This window comes from Camelus dromedarius, chromosome 30 (genome assembly GCF_036321535.1).
Source record: "Camelus dromedarius isolate mCamDro1 chromosome 30, mCamDro1.pat, whole genome shotgun sequence".
In the NCBI taxonomy this organism is placed as follows: domain Eukaryota; kingdom Metazoa; phylum Chordata; class Mammalia; order Artiodactyla; family Camelidae; genus Camelus; species Camelus dromedarius.
Genome location: NC_087465.1, coordinates 3,507,864 through 3,526,420, shown reverse-complemented (window position 1 = coordinate 3,526,420; position 18,557 = coordinate 3,507,864). Strand labels below are relative to the sequence as shown.

Here is an 18,557-nt window from a genome sequence, read left to right as displayed (position 1 = left end):
CAGTGTCAGTTTATCTAGAAATATCTCGTATGATAATTAATAGCATAATATATTCTACCCTCCAGCTCTACTTCTTTTTAAGAAGGCCAACAGTGACTTACTAGAATCAACAATGACCTGCGACTCCGACAAAGGTCATACCTGCAGGATACTGGGGAGGTGGGGGAGAGGGCTGGCAGAGGGCCTGACAACAACGCACTTCTAGAACGCAAGGCATTTAAAAACACGTGAGATCAGAGAAATTATGAAACCTCTGAATGAAGGCATTTGGGCCAACCTGGGATAAGCCCTTTCAGCTTAAACGCTGAGGAATTCCGTAAAACCCAGGCAATGGGGGGCGCGCACATATACTGTGAGCGAGCAGATGGAAAGGACGTGAGGTCTGAAATAAAGCGCATTTAAGGTTGTAATTATCCAAAGTTCGGTTCCCCTTTTGCGTGGAATGTGATACTGGTTCTTCCTTTGGCAAGCATTTCTCAAATGCATCAAAAAGACACATCATTCATATAAAAATGTTGGTACAGGTGTCTGTCCAAGGTTAGGGGGCAGAATTAGGTGTGGTGTTTTTAATCTTTTAATTCTCTATGATAAGTCATGAAGCTTCAGTGCTTCCACTATTTTGAATTAACCACAGAATGACAAGGTGGGATAATGCTGGCCCACCAAAGGACACAGCGGCACCTGTTTGGGCTTCTGACTTGCATCCAGCATTTTCGTCTGCTTCCAGGCGACTGCCCTAACCTCACTACCTGCCCTGACTCACACAAGCTCAGGTATGTCTTTACGGAGAAAGAGTGGGTCTTCCCACCAGGTGACTATCTCCACACATAAGAAGGCAACCAAAGGCCCCTTTATTGGACAATAGGTGGCCTGGTTATTCCTAAAACACTTATAAGCTCTTTAAAGGGTTAAATTACAAAGCATACTAAAAATTATTTGAGGCCCAGGTAACTGACACGATCTTTTTGCATGCACATAGTACAGATTTGGCGTTAAAATTATGCAGCTGTGCTCTGATCCTGCTGTGGGAATACTCCCCTGAGACTATCTACTTACTGGCCTTTGCTGTTTATTGGACGTTGGATCTCTCACATAAATAGTTCGGTCAGTATTACGTACTGATTGAGTCTTCAAATCTATTCCGTCGCCATTCAGATTGTCTTTCCTTTTTGATTTTATACATCCCATAGTTCCTGTTGGAATAGAAAAGCAACAGCATTGTTTTACCATTCTAGAACCGGCTTCAAGCCACCAAAATCTCTCCATTAATGAAGGGTTAAAAGAATACACTTTTATTCTTCATCACAGGTGGTTTAACAAACTCAAAGGTTGACACTGCTCACAAACTGGCTGCTCGTTCATTCAGCTATTCATTCACTCAACAACTGTTTATTAAGCATGAGTTTTATGTTGGCAAGACATACTGCCTGCTCTAAAGACATTCATATTCTTGTGGCAAAGATGCATGAATTAAAATGACAATCCAATGTGGCAAGTCAGTGACAGAGGATGCACAGGACATAGGAGACACATGAACTCCAGCAAGAGGAAAAACATGTGGTCAGGGAGGGGGTGTCCAGAGGCAAACGCTGTGAATCAAAACGGGAGTGATGTCAGCCAGGTGGCAAAGTCAGCAAAGGGATTTTCCAGGAAGAAGGAACCTCACATGCAAAGCACTGGCCCCGAGACGGCACTGACTGTTCAGGGAACTGCTTCAAGCTGACCCCTTCCGGGAACTAGTTCAGTCTCATCTCTTCAGGGAACTAGCTGGAGCTGATCCCTTCAGGGAGCAAGAAGGGAAAGTCCAGGAGTGGGGCTGGAGGGAGGCACAGCTTGGGTGCAATGTGAGGAGCTGTTACTTTTCCTTGAAGACGAATGACCTTTTGCAAAGCAAAGTGAGGGCGCCTAGGGCTTCAAAGGCAAGGATGATTAAGAGCCAGAATGCACAGAACCTGGTTCCAGAGGAATGTGGCTCGGGGTCTGGGGAAACGGTGGCCTTCACCACAGACGGAAACAAAGGAGGAGATACTGGTGTGGTTTGGTCTAGGAAGGAGGAAATGAGGGGTGCCTCCTGAAGGAGAAATTGTTCTAGGACACTTCAGGGGCTCTTCTCTGACTGTCATCCTCCCTGCATTGTCGCCCCAGCTCACCCTGCGTTTGGTCCTGAGGGCTTCCACGAGGTCCGCGCCCTTCACCTTGTTTATCATTTCATTGGTTGCCTAGGAAGCCTCTAAGGACGGGCACACCTCTTTCTGAAACTAGCGAGCTGTAGTTCCCAAAATAAAGGGGAAGCAAGTGCTTCTTTGACTCAAAACAGCACTTTTTTTTCCCCCCCGCATGCTAAAGTTTCTGAAATGGAGATGAGTTTTCTTGTCGATCTGTGAATAAACAGGCGAGTTCTTTTTGACCAATTCTAACCCCACCCTCCAAAAAAGCTGTACTTAACTCACCGACATTAAAACGGTGCTGCACGACCGGCGGAACGCGGCAGGGGGAAGGGCGGCCCCGAGCCCCAGGGGAGGGCCCCGCAGGGTCCCCGGGACGCGCGCGCCAGGCCTGCGAGCGCCCTTCCCCACCGCGCACGCGCGCCGGCCCTGGGCAGCCCCCGTACCCCGCGGGCTCTGGCACTTTCCAGCTCTGCCTGTTTTCCAGATCTGGACACAATGTTGCCTCCCAGACAGGTCTTCGCTAACCATGCTATGGAAAAGGTCATCCCTCTGCCCAATCCTCACACTTTAGGCCCATCCTTCTTATTATGGCCGGCATTCTGCTACACGAGTTTATTTAAGGTCGGCTCCCCAGCGGAACCGAAGCCGACCCGCCCGGCGCACAGCCGGCTTCCTCCCTGCGATGTGCCCAGCGCCGCAAACAGCGCCTGCTCGGAGCAGGTGCTCCGAGAGTGCTCATGCGGAGGATGAATGGACCGAGCGCTCTGGCTGCTGCACTGGGGGCTGCTACAAGCTCATCCGGACCCCTCTCCGGCTGGGCGAGGAAAAGGAAAAGAGACGCCCCCTGCCCCAGCCGTTGTTGTTCTAGAAGAGACGGAGAGACAGAGACCTCCAGAACTAACTTCTAGTTTCTAGAAAACACAGAGGCTAGGGGAACAAAAGGATCAGACAAATCCAGGATGTGCCTAAAGCCTGGACACTTCAAAAAGTACAGGGCAGGGGAAAGAGGCAGAATCATTCTTTACTGAGAGACAGACGGTGTGTGAACCTTGAATGAATCCTCGGTGGGGCCGGGAGGGGGAGCGGGGAGGACACGAGGCTGGGATCACTGGGGGAAATCTGAACATGTGTGAACATGGGGGTTGTGTGTTTTACAGGCATGACAATGGTTTTGCGGCCACGCCGGAGAATGTCCACATCTAAGGAGTTGCACGTGAGGTGTGCAGGGACGCAGGCTCATGGTGTCTGCAGCTTGCAACACTTCCACCAAGATGAAAAAGAGAAGGGGGGGAGGTGAGGACAAATGTGGCAAAATACTTTTAAAATGAGTGAATCTAGATGAAGATACTCTTTTTTTCTTGTAGATTTGAAATTTTCAAAATAAAAAGTTGGAGGGGAGAGTAAGAGGATAGTATGTACAACTTTATGCAAAAATTTTTTCAAAATATTAGAAACCCCTTTGGAGTGTGTGTGTGTGTGTGTGCGCGCGCGCATAGGCAGGAGATGAGATCAGAAAGGCACTTTGTGGGTGTTAGTTAACAGGCATAAAGCAAGGAATCGGTGACCCAGACCTCTGAAGGGGTGATGGCGACCATCTGAGGGCAGTGGCCGTGGGAAAGAAGACAGAGGATGAAAATACAAAGCAGGTGGATGTGTTGAGGGGTGGTATAATCCGCAGATTATCATTTATTCGTATTTCATGATTTCCCCTCCTGCATCACCATGGATAATTGAGAACCAAATGTACACACTGTAGAGAAAAACGGAGGCGCCCCATATGGAGTTACCGTGGCTCTGGTGGAGCCGCCCTGCCTGATGACACCCACTGGCACTGAGCTTTGAGTTTGGGGCCCTGCAGTTCAGACACCCCAGCAAGGAAGCTCAGAGAGCATCTCCTTGTGTCATGGGATAAACAACAGCAGCTCACACCGGGTCCTCAATTTTTTACGTGGTGCGAAGGTACCAGAAAAGCACAAAACACAAGGCACCCTCAACAAACACTGAGAACATGGTCACAAGTTTGCCAGTGGTAGGAGCAAGGCTTTACCATGATTTACACCTTAGTATTTTTCAATTAAACGTATGTAATTTTCTGATCATTTCATTTAATCCTCAAAGAAACCTCACTTTACAGAGGCACAAACTGAGGCTGGGAGAGATTAAATGACTGGCCGTGGTCACAGTGGGCACTGGATTTGCTGCAGCGGGCTTCCTGCCAGGAAGAGCCAGAGGGCAGCCTGCGTCACAGCACACTCACCAGGGGAAGCGGAAGCTGGCCTGGGTCCTCACTGGAAAGGGCAGCCCTGGCGTAAGAATTCTAGTTTCTTATGATGGGATTTACATGAAGTGCCATCGATGACGTAGATGGCAATGCCTTCCTTTTTTTTTTTACAGTAAATGAAGGCACATTCTACTTTGGGTTAATCATAATGATACCTGAGGGTCTCCCATGCAAATACAACTCTGGGGTGTTCATCACATAAGCTCAACCAGACGGACTAAGACACACAGACAGCTCGGCCACCCAAAGGGGCATCCACCAGCATATCCAGAAAATGGGAGCAGGTGACTTTTCTGTCCAAAAGTTTCCTTCACTGGGACAGATACCATTAGGGATGGCTCATCCTCATTTAAGGGCCTTAGAAACTAAAATCCTTAAAAACAACAACAACAACAGCAAACAGACTCTGGAATAAAAGCCCCCTCGTTTATCTCCCTGCTGTCTCTGGTGAGACCAAACAGCGCCCTCCAGTTATCCATCTGCTCGGCAAAGAGGCAGCTGTTCACCTGGAATTCCCCTTCTGGGGATGTTTTCTCTTCTTCCCCTCCAGCTTTGCTGAGATATGACTGACATATACCACTGCATAAGTTTAAGGTGCACAGTGCGATGATTTGATATACGCATGTATTGTGACACGATTACCTCCACACAGTTAGCTAACACATCCATCACCTCACATAGTTAGGGGGGTTTGGGGTTGTTTTTATGGTGAGAACTTGTAGAGGATTTGTTTTCTAAATACCCTGGCACCGGGCACAAGAGTGTTCACGTTAGAGTTCTTTACATTACAGACAAGGACATTCTAGATGTCCATCAACAGGGGTAGTCCCTCACATTAGGAGAGAAAGGTGGGTGAAAAAAGAGATGTTTATAATTTGGATGTTCCTGACCATTAATCACTACTGATTGAAAAAATTTATATATATATATATATGTCAATTAATTTATATAATCACACATGTATCCATATATATTTAATGTGCACAGAAAAGAGTCTAAAAGGATACCCACCACCATGTTGGTCAGGTTCTAAAATCCACTTGTAAGGGGCAAGATCCTATATAGATGCACTTTGTTTTTGAAGTTTCAGAGTTTCCAGAATGGGAGCTTTACTTAGCCTGCAAATTCATTTCTTATTTCTTAATTTTTTTGGTGTGGGGAAGTAACTAGGTTTATTTATTTATTTTAGTGTGATTACTGGGGATTTAACCCAGGAATTTGTGCATGCTAAACACACACTCTACCACCAAACTATATCCTCCCCTTTTGCAAGATCCTATATAGAAATTTTCTTTTAAAATTTCTAAAGGAAGATATTACAATTTGCAAAATATCCCAGAGTAAGAACTGTGGAGTTGAATTATAAAACTCAAGTCCTGGGTCCCGTCCCTCAATCATTTAACTGTGTGATCCTGAACAAGTTGCCTAATCTCTCTGTGCTTCAGTTTCCTTCTGAACAATGGAGACAAATCCATCTAGCTCCTTAGGTTGTTACGAGGGTTAGGTGCATTAAATTAGTTAACACTTATAAAGTACTTACAAGTATACTTAAAACGGGACCCCGGGAGAGCCAGATACATGTTTGTTAAATACATAAATCAGCGTGGCCCGAATACCAGATTTCCTTCCAACACTGGGAGAGAAACAATCCCATGATGAGATGCACAAGGAAACCCCAGCTCACCCCAAAGAGCGAGCGGCAGGGGTACTTCTCCATCTCACCTTGGCTGTCATGGGCCACTTGGATGGTCTAAATGGACATAGTGTCCCCTCTCCCCTCTTTCGGTCAAGGCACCTTAGATGGCATGTCGCTCTGCTGTGCACTTGCATTAACATGATGACCTGAAGGTAAACGCATGCACTACTCTGTGATGAAGGAAGAGAAGACACTGTGCGATGAAAGCGATGAAAAAGTTCCTGAGTTCGCATTTGTATGACATAAATTTGGTTAATATTTTGTTTGCTGTCATAAGTTGCACAAGCTTAAAAAATATTCCATCATATCTATTTCAATCTAAAGTCTTACAAATTCACCTCCTTCTGGGCTACATAAAGACTTTAAAATCACCAATTTAAGATCTTCTCAGAGTTTAAAGAAAACAAAAACAGGAAATTGGATGCCACTTCCCCCTAGGGAATCTTAATCCATGTTTTAGCAGTGACTTCACACACTCCTAGATCTTAACAGTTTAAAACACGGTTACTAGAATTTAAACCCTAAATTTCTTGCCTTTACATAGCGCTACAAAAGAACTGTTGCTACCGCATTTTGTTTTTATGACAATTTAAGCATTTTCTGCCTTTATCCCGGCAGCCAAAAAGAAGCTAAAAACATTTTTTCCACTTCACCACAACTTCCCAAGCTGAGTGCATACATCTGCACTGAGTTTCCCCAGCAACAAGGGCGTTTCTCGTCCACAGGCTCACCGGGAGCTCTGAGGTCTTCCTCCTGGCTCTGCCCTTCCCTTGCCTGACCTCGCAACGTCACGCAACATCACGCGTCATTCTGGAGTAGCCAGAAACGTCTCTGGGGTGGGAGAGGGATGGAGCGTGGGAGAAAAAAGAACATGGAATTGCCCGCTTTGTGCCTGGCTCGGTACAGACGCGGTCAACACCCCCTGAAAAGGACCTGTGCCCAGTGATCAAAGTTCCTGTCAAAGTAGAACTTGGCCCTTTGGCCTCAAAGCTGCAATTCTATCCACCCAAGGCCTTGTGTCTGTGCTGTGAGCTCATCTCCAAAAGTTTTCTGAATTAGGGAGCCATAGAAAGAGAAAGGGCGCCCCAAGGACATGGAGAGGGTGGTAAGGATCCCAAACAAAAGTGGTCTCGACCTTCAAAAGTAGGCTGTTTGGTTCAAGGGTCAATTCATAGGATGTGTCCCTAAAACAGTGTCCTGTGTGCAGTCTGGGCCCAGTTATGTATCTCAAGAGATGGACTTGGCCCCCCCAAACAGAAGCCTTTCAGACATCCTTCGAGCGTTCTCCTTCTTGCTTTACTTTCTAGAATGAGACTTTAGAGACTTTTCCAGAGAAGCAGAATCTACAGAGGAGTCGCGATGTCTCCTCCAAACTACCTTCCAGAGAGAAGAGGAGTGGGAAAAGCTTCACTAGCATCCTCGGGACGGCAGCAGAGGAGACAACACCAGGGCCACGCTCCACCACCAGCGCCACCAGTTCCAACTTGTTGTCTTGTCTTTGGTCAATTTTCCTAAATTCCTTTTGCAAGAGAGAGAATTGAAAAAACCCTCTTTCCTTAGGCAGCTTAGATTTTTTTCCTTACACACAATGGTAATCATTTTCAATCATTCTCGATACGTTTCCTCGATAAAATCACCCGAAAGCCACTGTTGTCATGGTTGGAAAGCCGGTGACCCTGGTCCGTCTGGCTCCAGAGCCTGGCTTTCTTACTTGACCAGCTTCTGATATAAGGTCCGCCCAAGGTCAAAACACCATATGACCCAGCAACGGTGCCTGTCACTGTGGTACCTGGCAATCCCTGGCTCCCAGGTTTCCTCTGGGTTCCAGATCAAGTGCAAGTCGTGGACGACTTGGACCACGAGGCTGCTCCCTGGGTGTGGGTGTCACCGCCAGTCTGTGACTAAGGTCACATTGGGCTCCCCCCAGAAGGAAGGGGCATGCGATTTAAAAGAAGTACTTTAGAAAAAGGTTTTTTATTGAAGTATAATTGATTTACAGTGCTGTGTTAGTGTCAGGTGTACAGCAAAGGGATTCAGATATATAAATATATATATTCTTTTTCAGGTTTTTTTTTCATTATAGGTCATTACAAAATATTGGATATAGCTCCCTGTGCTCTACAGTAGGTCTTTGTTGTGTATATATTTATATACAGTAGAGTATGTACGTGTTAAGCCCAGACTCCTAATTTACCCCTCCCTCCTTTCCCCTTTGGTAACCATAGTTTGTTTTCTATGTCTGTGCATCTATTTCTGGTTTGTAAATAAGTTCATTTGTGCCATTTTTTTAGATTCTGCATGTAAGTGATAGCACATATTTGTCTTTCTCTGTCTGACTTACTTCACTTGGTATGATCATCTCTGGGTCCCTCCATGTTGCTGCAAAGGCATTACTTCACTCTTTTTTATGGCTGAGTAGTATTCCATTGTGTGTATATGTGTGTGTGTGTGTATACACATCTTCTTTACCCAGTCACCTATTGATGGGCATTTAGGTTGCTTCCATATCTTGGCTATTGTAAATAGTGCTGCTGTGAACATTGGGGTACCTGTATCTAAAAGAAGTACTTTCTGGTTTACAAGAAGTGAGAGAGAGGAGCCTGAAGGCTCCTGAGAAAGACTAAGGCTGGGACAGAACCAGTGTCCACAGGGCCTGCCACCCTCTACCCTCTTTTCCTATGAAGAACTAACTGGGTGGGAGGTGGGGTGGGAAGTGGCTTCAAGAACATGTTTATCATTACAGGGCCTCGTCCCCTCCCCCAGCCTGAAGGAGGCTCCCCTCTGCTCTGGGTCTCACACAGGCTGGAGCAGGAAGGGAAGTGGGTGTCAACACCCAATGCCGGAGGCTCCCCTCACTCCGTCTGCAGAAGGTTTTAAGGGGATCCAGACGTTTCTGAGAGTCCCGATGTGATCCATTTGCTCTCGGGGTGGGCAGAGGGCTAGTATAGAACCCCTGACATCAGCCAGCGCCAGCCCTGCGTCAGCAGGACTTTCTAAGAACGTGGAAAGAGTCTGTGGCTTCTTTCTCCCCAAGCAGCACAGGAGAAACCCTGTATCTACCTACAGCTTGGAAAGGAGCAGGAGAAACGTGAAGGACCAAGCTCTTACCGTAAAGAAATGGAATCAGGATGGAAAAGAGACTATTTAAGCTGGAAAAGACTTGAACCCTGTTGGCAGACGGAAGGCTGTTTTCCCACCTGCTGCTATTCAGAGCTCTGAAGAGAGAAGATGTAGAGAATACGAAGTCTTCTTTTTCTTGTTTTCTTTTTTGTTGTTGTTGTTGCACAGCTGAATTGCAGTGTGTAAATTCTACAGGCCTACTATGCACAAAATGCGTTGGCTCCCGAATTAGACAGTGGTGATGGCTTTACAGCCTCGTGAACAGACTAAAACCCACCAAACTGTACCCCTTAAAAGGGTGAACTTATGGTACATACATGAAGTGGACCATAAAAAATTAATTAAGAAAAATGACCCCCCCCAAAGAGACAGATGCCATGCAGTATGGCTTTTTCCCTCTTCATTACTTTTTCTTTATGCCTTTATGATCAAAATCTGATACGTTTTAATTGACCTTGTGTTTGCTGATGTCTTTATCTGATTTGAAACCGTTTCTTTATTTTGTGCTTTGAGACAAAGGCACAGCTGCGGGAAGACCCAGGGGTTAGCCAGTGAGCATAAAAACGTGGTGCAAACCTGATAAAGAGATGCTCTGAGACAGCGATGCGTAAACGCAGCGGACCGACTGCGCATATCGGAACTTTAACAAACCAGTACAGTTTCAGTCACTACATTTATTCGAGTGAGTCCAGAAAAGAAGCACAAGAGGATTTCAGAGGAGATGAGGTTCAAACACCTGGAGGTTTGGCGTCCAGCACAGAGAAAGTGGAGGAGACATTTGGTTCTTGCCTGAAGAGAGCAGAGAAGTTAGGAAGAAGGACGCCTGGCTGCTGGGTCCAGCGCGGACAGTCCTGTGATTACGGACAAACGCACTCTCGTTTCTGCCCTCTGATGTCCTCACCATCGAATGAAATCACCGGACTTGGCCTGAGAGAGTACGTGATACGGTCTTTACCTTGATGACACCTGTCAAGGTCCTTTCAAGTGTATCCACTTCTTAACACAACATCACCAGTCCCAGCTATAAACGCTGAAAATAACTGAGCAGTTACACAAAGCTCCTCAGAAAAGGATTCTCGCTGTGAGACCGTAATACCGAACAATCAGAAACAGACTTGCTTGCCAAATAATAGGCCACTGGTTAAATAAATGTAGACCAGCTCTCAAAATCCATTTCACCCAACGCCGGTTCTCTGGGGATTTTCATTTTACAAGATGATCAATTTACCAAATGTGCATCTTTTAACTATTTGTGAGGTTTATACAATTGCGTACTAGACGGGATGCTCCAGCAGCTTCAGCTTATGATATATTAGTATCAGTTAGAGTAGCTTTTAACAGCTTAAAGCTGTGACACTTCTTACCAGAGGTAATTGCTTTAAAAAGCTTTTGAAGATTTCTGTGATACTTTGTAAGGAACGTTCTATTTTCAGAAGCTAAGAATTGTTGTGTCTTCTTAGGACTATGTTAGCCTTAGTTAACAGTAATTAGTAGCCTAATTATTAAGAATATGAGATAATTGGAGAAATTTGATAATTTATTGAATATTTGATGATGCTAAGGACTTATTTTTGTTTAATAACGGTATTAAATTTATGTCGAAAACAAGATTCTTTACCTTTTAGAGACTAAAATTAAAATATTTATGAATGTAATTTTAAAAACAGTAATTAGTAGCTTAAGTGCAATGAGACATGGTAGTTTCTTAGTTTCCTAGTTCATTTCCTAACTTCATTCATCCTTATGTTTTTAGGATTTCAAGCTATTTTCTAAAAATTCTTTGACCTTAGTGACGTAGTGTTTTGGGTTACGTGTGAGGCTCCCGTCTTCTGCTTCTTTCTAGAAATTCCTCTATACACCCTCACTTCCCTTCCACATCTCAGGGCTGTTCTATCCTTTCATGTCAAATGATTTTGCAAACAGCTGACAGGTCGACACCCCCTGATTTCTCCCTAGAATCAGAGTTTTAGCGTGGCGTATGTGTGGGGAATGTTTTATCATTTCCAACTTCTTTCTGATGCCTCGAAACTTACATGTAAACTTAATTTTTAAGTTTTTTCACTGCAGGACCCTCAGAGTTGATATGCCATTTGATGAACTAGCAGGAGAACATTAAAAACGCACAAAGTTCTTTAAAAACAGAAATAAAAAAAAAAGAAAAAACAAGATTCAAGTACTTAAAAGAAACACATCTTATGGTAAATTGGAACATTTGAAAAATTCATCAAATTAGCGTTCAGGCAGCTGACTTTTGTAAAATTGATCTAGAATGGGATACCTCAACACAAAAAAATCCTAGTTGTCATTAAAATGTTGCACATGTGTATTTATTGATATGAAAAGATATTCACAATATATTTAAGTTTAAAAACAATACATACAGCCTGACACCACTTTTCTGAGGGGAAAAGATACAGACAGGAAGGAAAAAATCCAGGAAGAAATGCCCTAAAATGTCACAGTGCTCGTCCGCAGGGGGCGGGACTGCAGGTGTTTCTGGTTTTGCCTTTTTCATCTTCTTATCGTATACATATATATGTAATTTCTTATTCACAGATGTATATATATGTACGTGTACACACACCCACACACCCCACCCAAAGTTCAAAGGATCTTAGGTCAGGTGTTTAATCACCCTCACTCTAAAATTTTAAAGGATGTTTTTCATTTTGCCTAAATTATACATAAGTTTATACACCCACACATATACAGTGTGTCTCTACGATATATATATAAATGTAAAACACACACATATATAAACTTGTACAAAAATGGATGAAAATTTTAAAACAAGAGAACTTGAACCCATGGCCAAAGGCCCTTCAAACCCAGATCACCCGTGGGAGTAAATAATATGGAGAGGATGCAGCTGGAGGCTGTAGTCTTTGCTAAGATTAATAGGAAATGAAATAGAACATGAAAACGAATATATGTATGTATACGTGTGACTGAAACATGATGCTGTGCACCAGAAACTGACACAGCATTGTAAACTGACTCTACTTCAATAAAAAAAGAATGCAAACTAAACAAGATAGGAAATGAAGTGTCAATCACAAAGATTTTTTTCAGACATCAGGAGAAAGGCTCAAGGTGCAGGAGAGGCACCCGAGTGCGCGCTGGAGGGACGGCAAGGGCCTGCTGGCTGCCCCAGGAGGCGACAAGCACTCAGGTCCCCATGTAAACACAAGAGGCGGGGTCAGCTGATACCTACAGGCCCCCTTCTCCTCAACTCCAAGCAAGCTGGACGGCCGTGCCCGGATCCAAGGCGGGCATGGGGTGAGCGGCAGGGAAGGGGCTGGTGAGGCTGGAGTGAAGCTGGGGCTAGGCTGTAAGAGAGAAGGCCAGGGTCCTGACCGTCTGAGGACAGCAGGTACACCGAAGACATGTGACCTTCCCGGGGACAATTTATGCCCGGAGCAGAGCTGATCCCCATTTGCATAACTCTTAGTTGAGCAATTTCTCACAGAGGAAGACATGGGGCATTGCTGAGACAACTGGGGGTTTTTTGGTTTTGTTTCTCTTGCCAATAAAAGGGAACACTGTGAAAACAAGATGAGCTCATGGAAACCTACGTGTCATGGGGGAACGTGTCACTGAAAGGACCAGAAGGGTTAAGTCAAAGCAGAGTCTGAATTCTGTACGTACAACCGGCCAGGAAGTGTATGAAACATCCACTTTGTTTCTAGCCTCGAATTTTTAGGATCCACGAACCAGCCACCTTGACTTAGAAACACGTAAAGTTACATATTTATATTCTACTCTAAGAGTTAAGTCAGGTTTACATCAATAGATTAACGGACTAAAAGTTATGATGAAATCGAGAAAAATGGAACTTCTCCCAAGACAGCTGAGGAGCTAAAGGTTATATATCCCACCAGACATTTCTGCACAATTCTTGGACGTAGACGACAAGTCGCCAAAAGTTTAGGTTTTCCAGAGGCTAAAGCAAAGGGGAAAAATCCCCATGGATGTAAATCAACCTGCTTCGCTACAGCGGGCTTTCTCAGCCTCAGCACTCTTGACATTTTGAGCCATAAAACATTATTTGTCATGGGGCCTGTCCGGTGCACTGTGGGTAGCTGGCATAATCCTTGCCTTCTACCTACAAGATGCTAGGAACATCCCCCGCCCCTTTCCCCATCGCCAGGTGTGACGACCAGAATGTCTCCAGACGTTGCCAAGTGTCTCCTGATGAACGCTGCATGGTAGGAAATGATCTTAAGTATCGATATTTTCTGTTACATGCTTTGTTACTCATCCGGGAGGAGGGGTTTACTATTCCATTATAAAATGTGAAGGGCACAGCCAGAAACCTTGTCCCGCTGATGCCTGCGTTTGGGTTGTACACACAGACACAGGCTCCCAAAGACACACACAGACCTGGTGTTTGCTGGACGAGACTCAGAAAATTTCCTTTTAATTTTTTTTTTTTTAAAACTGAAGTATGGCTGATGTATAATACTGTGTTAGTTTCTGGTGTACAGCAGAGTGATTCAGTTATGCATACACATATGTATACATTCTTTTTCAGATTCTTTTCCATTATAGGTTATTACAAATGATTGAATCTAGTTCCCTGTGCTCTACAGTAGGACCTTGTTTATCTATTTTATATATAGTGGTATATATCTTTTAATCCCAAACTCCTAATTTATCCCTTCCCTCCCACCTTTTTCCCCTTTGGTAACCATAGTTTCTTTTCTATGCAATTCTATTCTGGAGACCCAGAAACTTTTTATGAGAAAGCTATCGCCCTGATTCTATACTTAAATACATAATAAGCTAGTCTCATGAGATAAAGCTAGAAGAAACAGTAAGAATGATCTAATTGACCTGCCCCCTCTTATGAGGAGGCTCAAAGAAGTCAAACCAAGATTAGTTACTAATAGATTTTATTTGCATTGACGGTAACAAAAAAACACATTTAAAAGTATAGTGAACAGAACAAGAGCGCCCAGAAGTAGTCAGCTGATCTTTCACAAAGGAGCAAAAGCAATTCAATGGAGAAATGACAGTCGTGTCAAGAGGTACTGGAACAACTAGACATCGAAATGCAAAAAAAAAAAGAAAAAAAAAAGTAATCTAGACCCAGATCTTCCATCTTTTACAAAAATTGTGTCATCAATGATACCTCAATTTTAAAAAAATTAACTCAAAATGGGTAAATGCAAAAATATATAAAAAAAAAAAAACCCAGAAGGTAATACAGGAGAAACTTTAGATGACCTTGGCTTTGGGCGATGATTTTTAGATACAAAACCCAAAGCATGATCCATGAAGGAAAAAACTGACCAACTGGATTTCACTAAAATTAAAAACTTCTGCTCTGCGAAAGTCACTGTTAAGAAAATGAAAACAGAAGCCACAGCCTGGGAGAAAATCTTTTCAAAACATAAATAAAGGACTGGCATCCCAGATACACAAAGAACTCTTAAAGATCAATAATTCAAAGACAAACAACCCAATCAAAAACTGAGCATGAGCTCTGAACAGACTCGTCACCGGAGAAGAGAAGAGACAGCAGGGGAGCCCGTGGAAGAGGCTCCACGTCACAGGTCGTGAGGGAACTGCAGGTGAAAACACCGCTCAGAGTGATGGAAATCCAGCACACTGACGTCGCCAAACGCTGCCGACGTAGGACACGAGGCACTTTCATTCACAGCTGGGGATTGAATGAAAGAAAAACAGCACGGCCACTTTGCAAGACAGCTTGGTGATTTCTCACAAAACTAAATCCACTCTTAACATAGGAGTCTGTCTTTCTACTACCTGGTATTTACCCAAATGAACTGAAAACTTAAGCTCACACCAAAACCTGCTCATGGATGTGGATCGCAGCTCTATTCATAACTGCCGCAACTTGGAAGCAACCAAGACATCCTACAGGAAGTGACTGGAGAAACAAACTGCGGTCCATCCTGTTTACCAATAAAAAGAAACAAGCTATCACGCCAGAGAAAGAAGGAGAAACTTAAATGCACGTTGCTAAATGAAAGAAGCCAGTATGGAAAAGCCACATACTGTATGACTCCAACTAAATGACATTCTGGGAAAAGCAAAACTAGGGAAACAGTTAAAAGGTCAGTGGTGGAGCACAGGGGACTTTCAGGGCCGTGAACTACTCTGGATGACACCGTCATGATGGATACAGGTCATCAGACATTTGTCAAAACCCACAGAATGTACAGCACCAAGAGTGACCCCCGATGGAAACTGTGGACTTTCGTTAATAATAATGTATTAATACAATTGTCACCAATTGTCACAAATGTACCACAATACGTAAGATGCTAATAATTAGGGGAAACCAAGGGGGTGGTGAGCGCTGCATGGGAAACCCTCCGTACTTTCCCCTCACTTTTTCTGTAAGCCTAAAACTGCCCTAAAAAATAAAATCTATTTTTTTAAGTATATTGTGTCAGAACAGGCCTCGAGTCACATACTTTTGAGTCAGTATTTCAGAAAACGGATCCTCAGTTTGGGGAAGACCGTTGCCTTAAAAGGTTCCTGCTGAGAAAAGTTGCGTATGTCCCCGTAACATGCTCCTTCTTAACACCCAATGTTCTTTACGATTATCAAGGGTAGACTGTTACCTGCTCTGCCTTAATCATCGTGATTAGCAGCACTATTTACAATAGCCAAAACATGGAAACAGCCTAAATGTCCATCAACAGGTGACTGGATAAAGAAGATGCGGTATATTTATACAATGGAATACTACTCAGCCATAAAAACCGACAACATAATGCCATTTGCAGCAACATGGATGTTCCTGGAGAATGTCATTCTAAGTGAAGTAAGCCAGAAAGAGAAAGAAAAATACCATATGAGATCGCTCATATGTGGAATCTAAAAAACAAAAACAAAAACAAACACAAAAACAAACAAACAAAAACAAAGCGTAAATAAAGGACAGAAATAGACTCACAGACAGAGAACACAGACTTGTGGTTACCAGGGGGGTGGAGGGTGGGAAGGGATAGACTGGGATTTCAAAATTGTAGAATAGACTACACTGTATAGCACAGGGAAATATACACAAAATGTTATGATAACTCACAGAGAAAAAAACGTGACAATGAGTGTGTATATGTCCATGAATAACTGAAAAATTGTGCTGAACACTGGAATTTGACACAACATTGTAAAATGATTATAAATCAATAAAAAATGTTAAAAAAAAATCATCGTGATGTAAAATACAACAGAATTTCATGAAATCTTCTTGGCTGAGTTCCCAAACGTCTACATTTTTAGCTGGGGAAGATAACTGGTAAGAGGTGGAAGCTCCGTGAATGTTTAATAATAAAGTTGTATTCCTAACAACATGCCTGCAGTTATTTACAATAAATGAAAGATACAACTGAGTTAGACGCGGAAATGGCAAAAGGCAAAGACCATCTGATAAGGCAGCCCTGAGTACACACAGATAGTTGCACAGCGAACAGCATTTTATCAGAAATTAGTAATCCTACAAAATCACCACTGTCGACCAATAGTTCGGTAAGTCAATTAAGTAAAAGGAGGACTATCTGGTACCCTTCAAGGGACGACTGTGGAGCGTCGAAATTGACGATAAGAAAGAGGCTGGATCTCATGAGCGAAACTGGACGGGGCATGTGAGGAAGGAGGGTAGGAGTCTGATGTCTTATGTTAAAGCTTTTCAGTTGTTTTGGTTTTGAAATTATGTGCAAGTGTCACCTGGAAAGGGAGAATTAATTTTCAAGATGGCTGAAAGAACTCTGACTAAATAAAAAATGTTTATAATGTAATTTTCGAGCAAAGTAAGACACAAATTTTATCTACATTACGATGACAGATGTAGAAAAAAGTTTGGAAAGGATTATTCAAATCAAATTGCATCAAAATGAAAATAAAGACACTTTCATCCTTCTCTGGTTTTAATTTTCCTCCCTCTCCACTGCCAAAATACCCACAACAAGCTACCTTGTTTTACTTTTATAAAAAATACAGTCGTTAAATTAAAAATCAAACACAGTGAACCACTTATGGACACTGGTCACCCCCACGCAGCTCAGCCTCATCGAGGCCCCATGAACTGGGAGACAAGCAGCCTGGAGGTGCTGTTCCTGTCCGGCTGCCCTGACGTCAGAGGCAGCCTCAGTTTCCTCCAATGCAGTGGGATAAGCATTGCACTCCTCCCCACGGGGTGCGCTGGAGTTGACTGTATTCAAGGACACAAAGGCAGAGAAAGCAGTCCTTCCCCAGGCCCGGCCCCCCACCAGCTTGCGGTGAAGCATGTCGGTCAAAAGCCAGGTAATAACTCCGCCCTGGAAGACCACACATCACAGGGCCAAGACTTCCAACACAAAAGAAGAGTGAGAACTGGAAACCATTCTTTGGACCAAGCTTGAAGACAAAGTTGTGGCTTCTCCAGTGGGATGGAAGACACTGGATGTGGATGGAGGAGGCTGTCCCTTTAAACTGATTCCAGGCGTTTAAAAGTGAAGAGGAGACTGGAGGCCATGGCTGGGTCCCAAGCCACTTTCTTAAGACACAAGTGGCTAAGAGGTGTCTTAAGCTGCAGGAGGAGAGCAAGAGATGGCAGAGACCCATCAAGCACCATGGTCCCCAAACTGTGTGCCAAGGCACCCCAAGGCGCCAACAGCGAACTCACAGGGGGACCTGGGGAGACCTCACATTTTCACGGGAGGCACAATGACATTTGTATGACACTGTGAGAACTGCTGGCTCGAGGCAGCCTCGTATCTACATCAGCTGGTGCTGGATTCCTTGCACCAACCTCACATCCGTGGGAAATCAGGCCTTCCGTGGTTGCTTTGATTAAAGAACAACTAGCACATGAAGGTCAACATCGAACAGAAAGTGACGAGGGCGGTGTCCAAATCCGATCCCAAGAGCTGAGGAGCCACGTGGCACAGGTGTAGACATCCCATTAGCGCATACTTGTGTTCCTCTGAGAACAACAGAAAAGTGTTATTTTTTGCTTTCCAAGTATTATTATTTCACATGGTACTCAGTTGTTGCAACAAATGCCTAAAAGTTGTTTGGACCTAACTCCCGGGTCAATGGTGCTGCTTCTGCTGTAGGATTGCCGTGAAAAAATGACCAAGACAGTCAGGGGGCTGTGAAGCAAGAATGTTTGGGAACCGGTGAGCCGGTAACTTTGAAGAGCAAGCAGCAGCGGACAGCGGGGAGGACAGAGCAGGTGGGTGCTGTCAGCTGGAGCGGAGGGTGGGGCCCCCGAGGGGCGCGCAGGAGGTGGGGGCGTGCGGGAGGGTGCGGGGCTGCGGCCTGGGACCCACGG

General features: G+C 44.2%; 1 protein-coding gene across 5 annotated transcripts in view; it reads right to left on the bottom strand.

Moving 5' to 3' along the window:
• LYN (LYN proto-oncogene, Src family tyrosine kinase) overlaps positions 1-18,557 on the bottom strand; it is a 105,869-nt gene that overhangs the window by 54,635 nt on the left and 32,677 nt on the right. For 2 of the 5 annotated variants that reach the window (XM_031441608.2, XM_031441610.2), the window contains exon 2: positions 1,057-1,193. The exons of 1 other annotated variant lie outside the window; for it this stretch is intronic. In XM_031441608.2, the coding sequence (XP_031297468.2) occupies positions 1,057-1,188 (132 nt within the window). In that variant the 5' untranslated portion in view covers positions 1,189-1,193. The remainder of the gene's footprint in view (positions 1-1,056; positions 1,194-18,557) is intronic. 2 more of the 5 variants (XM_031441611.2, XM_064480822.1) reach the window with 1 other exon arrangement.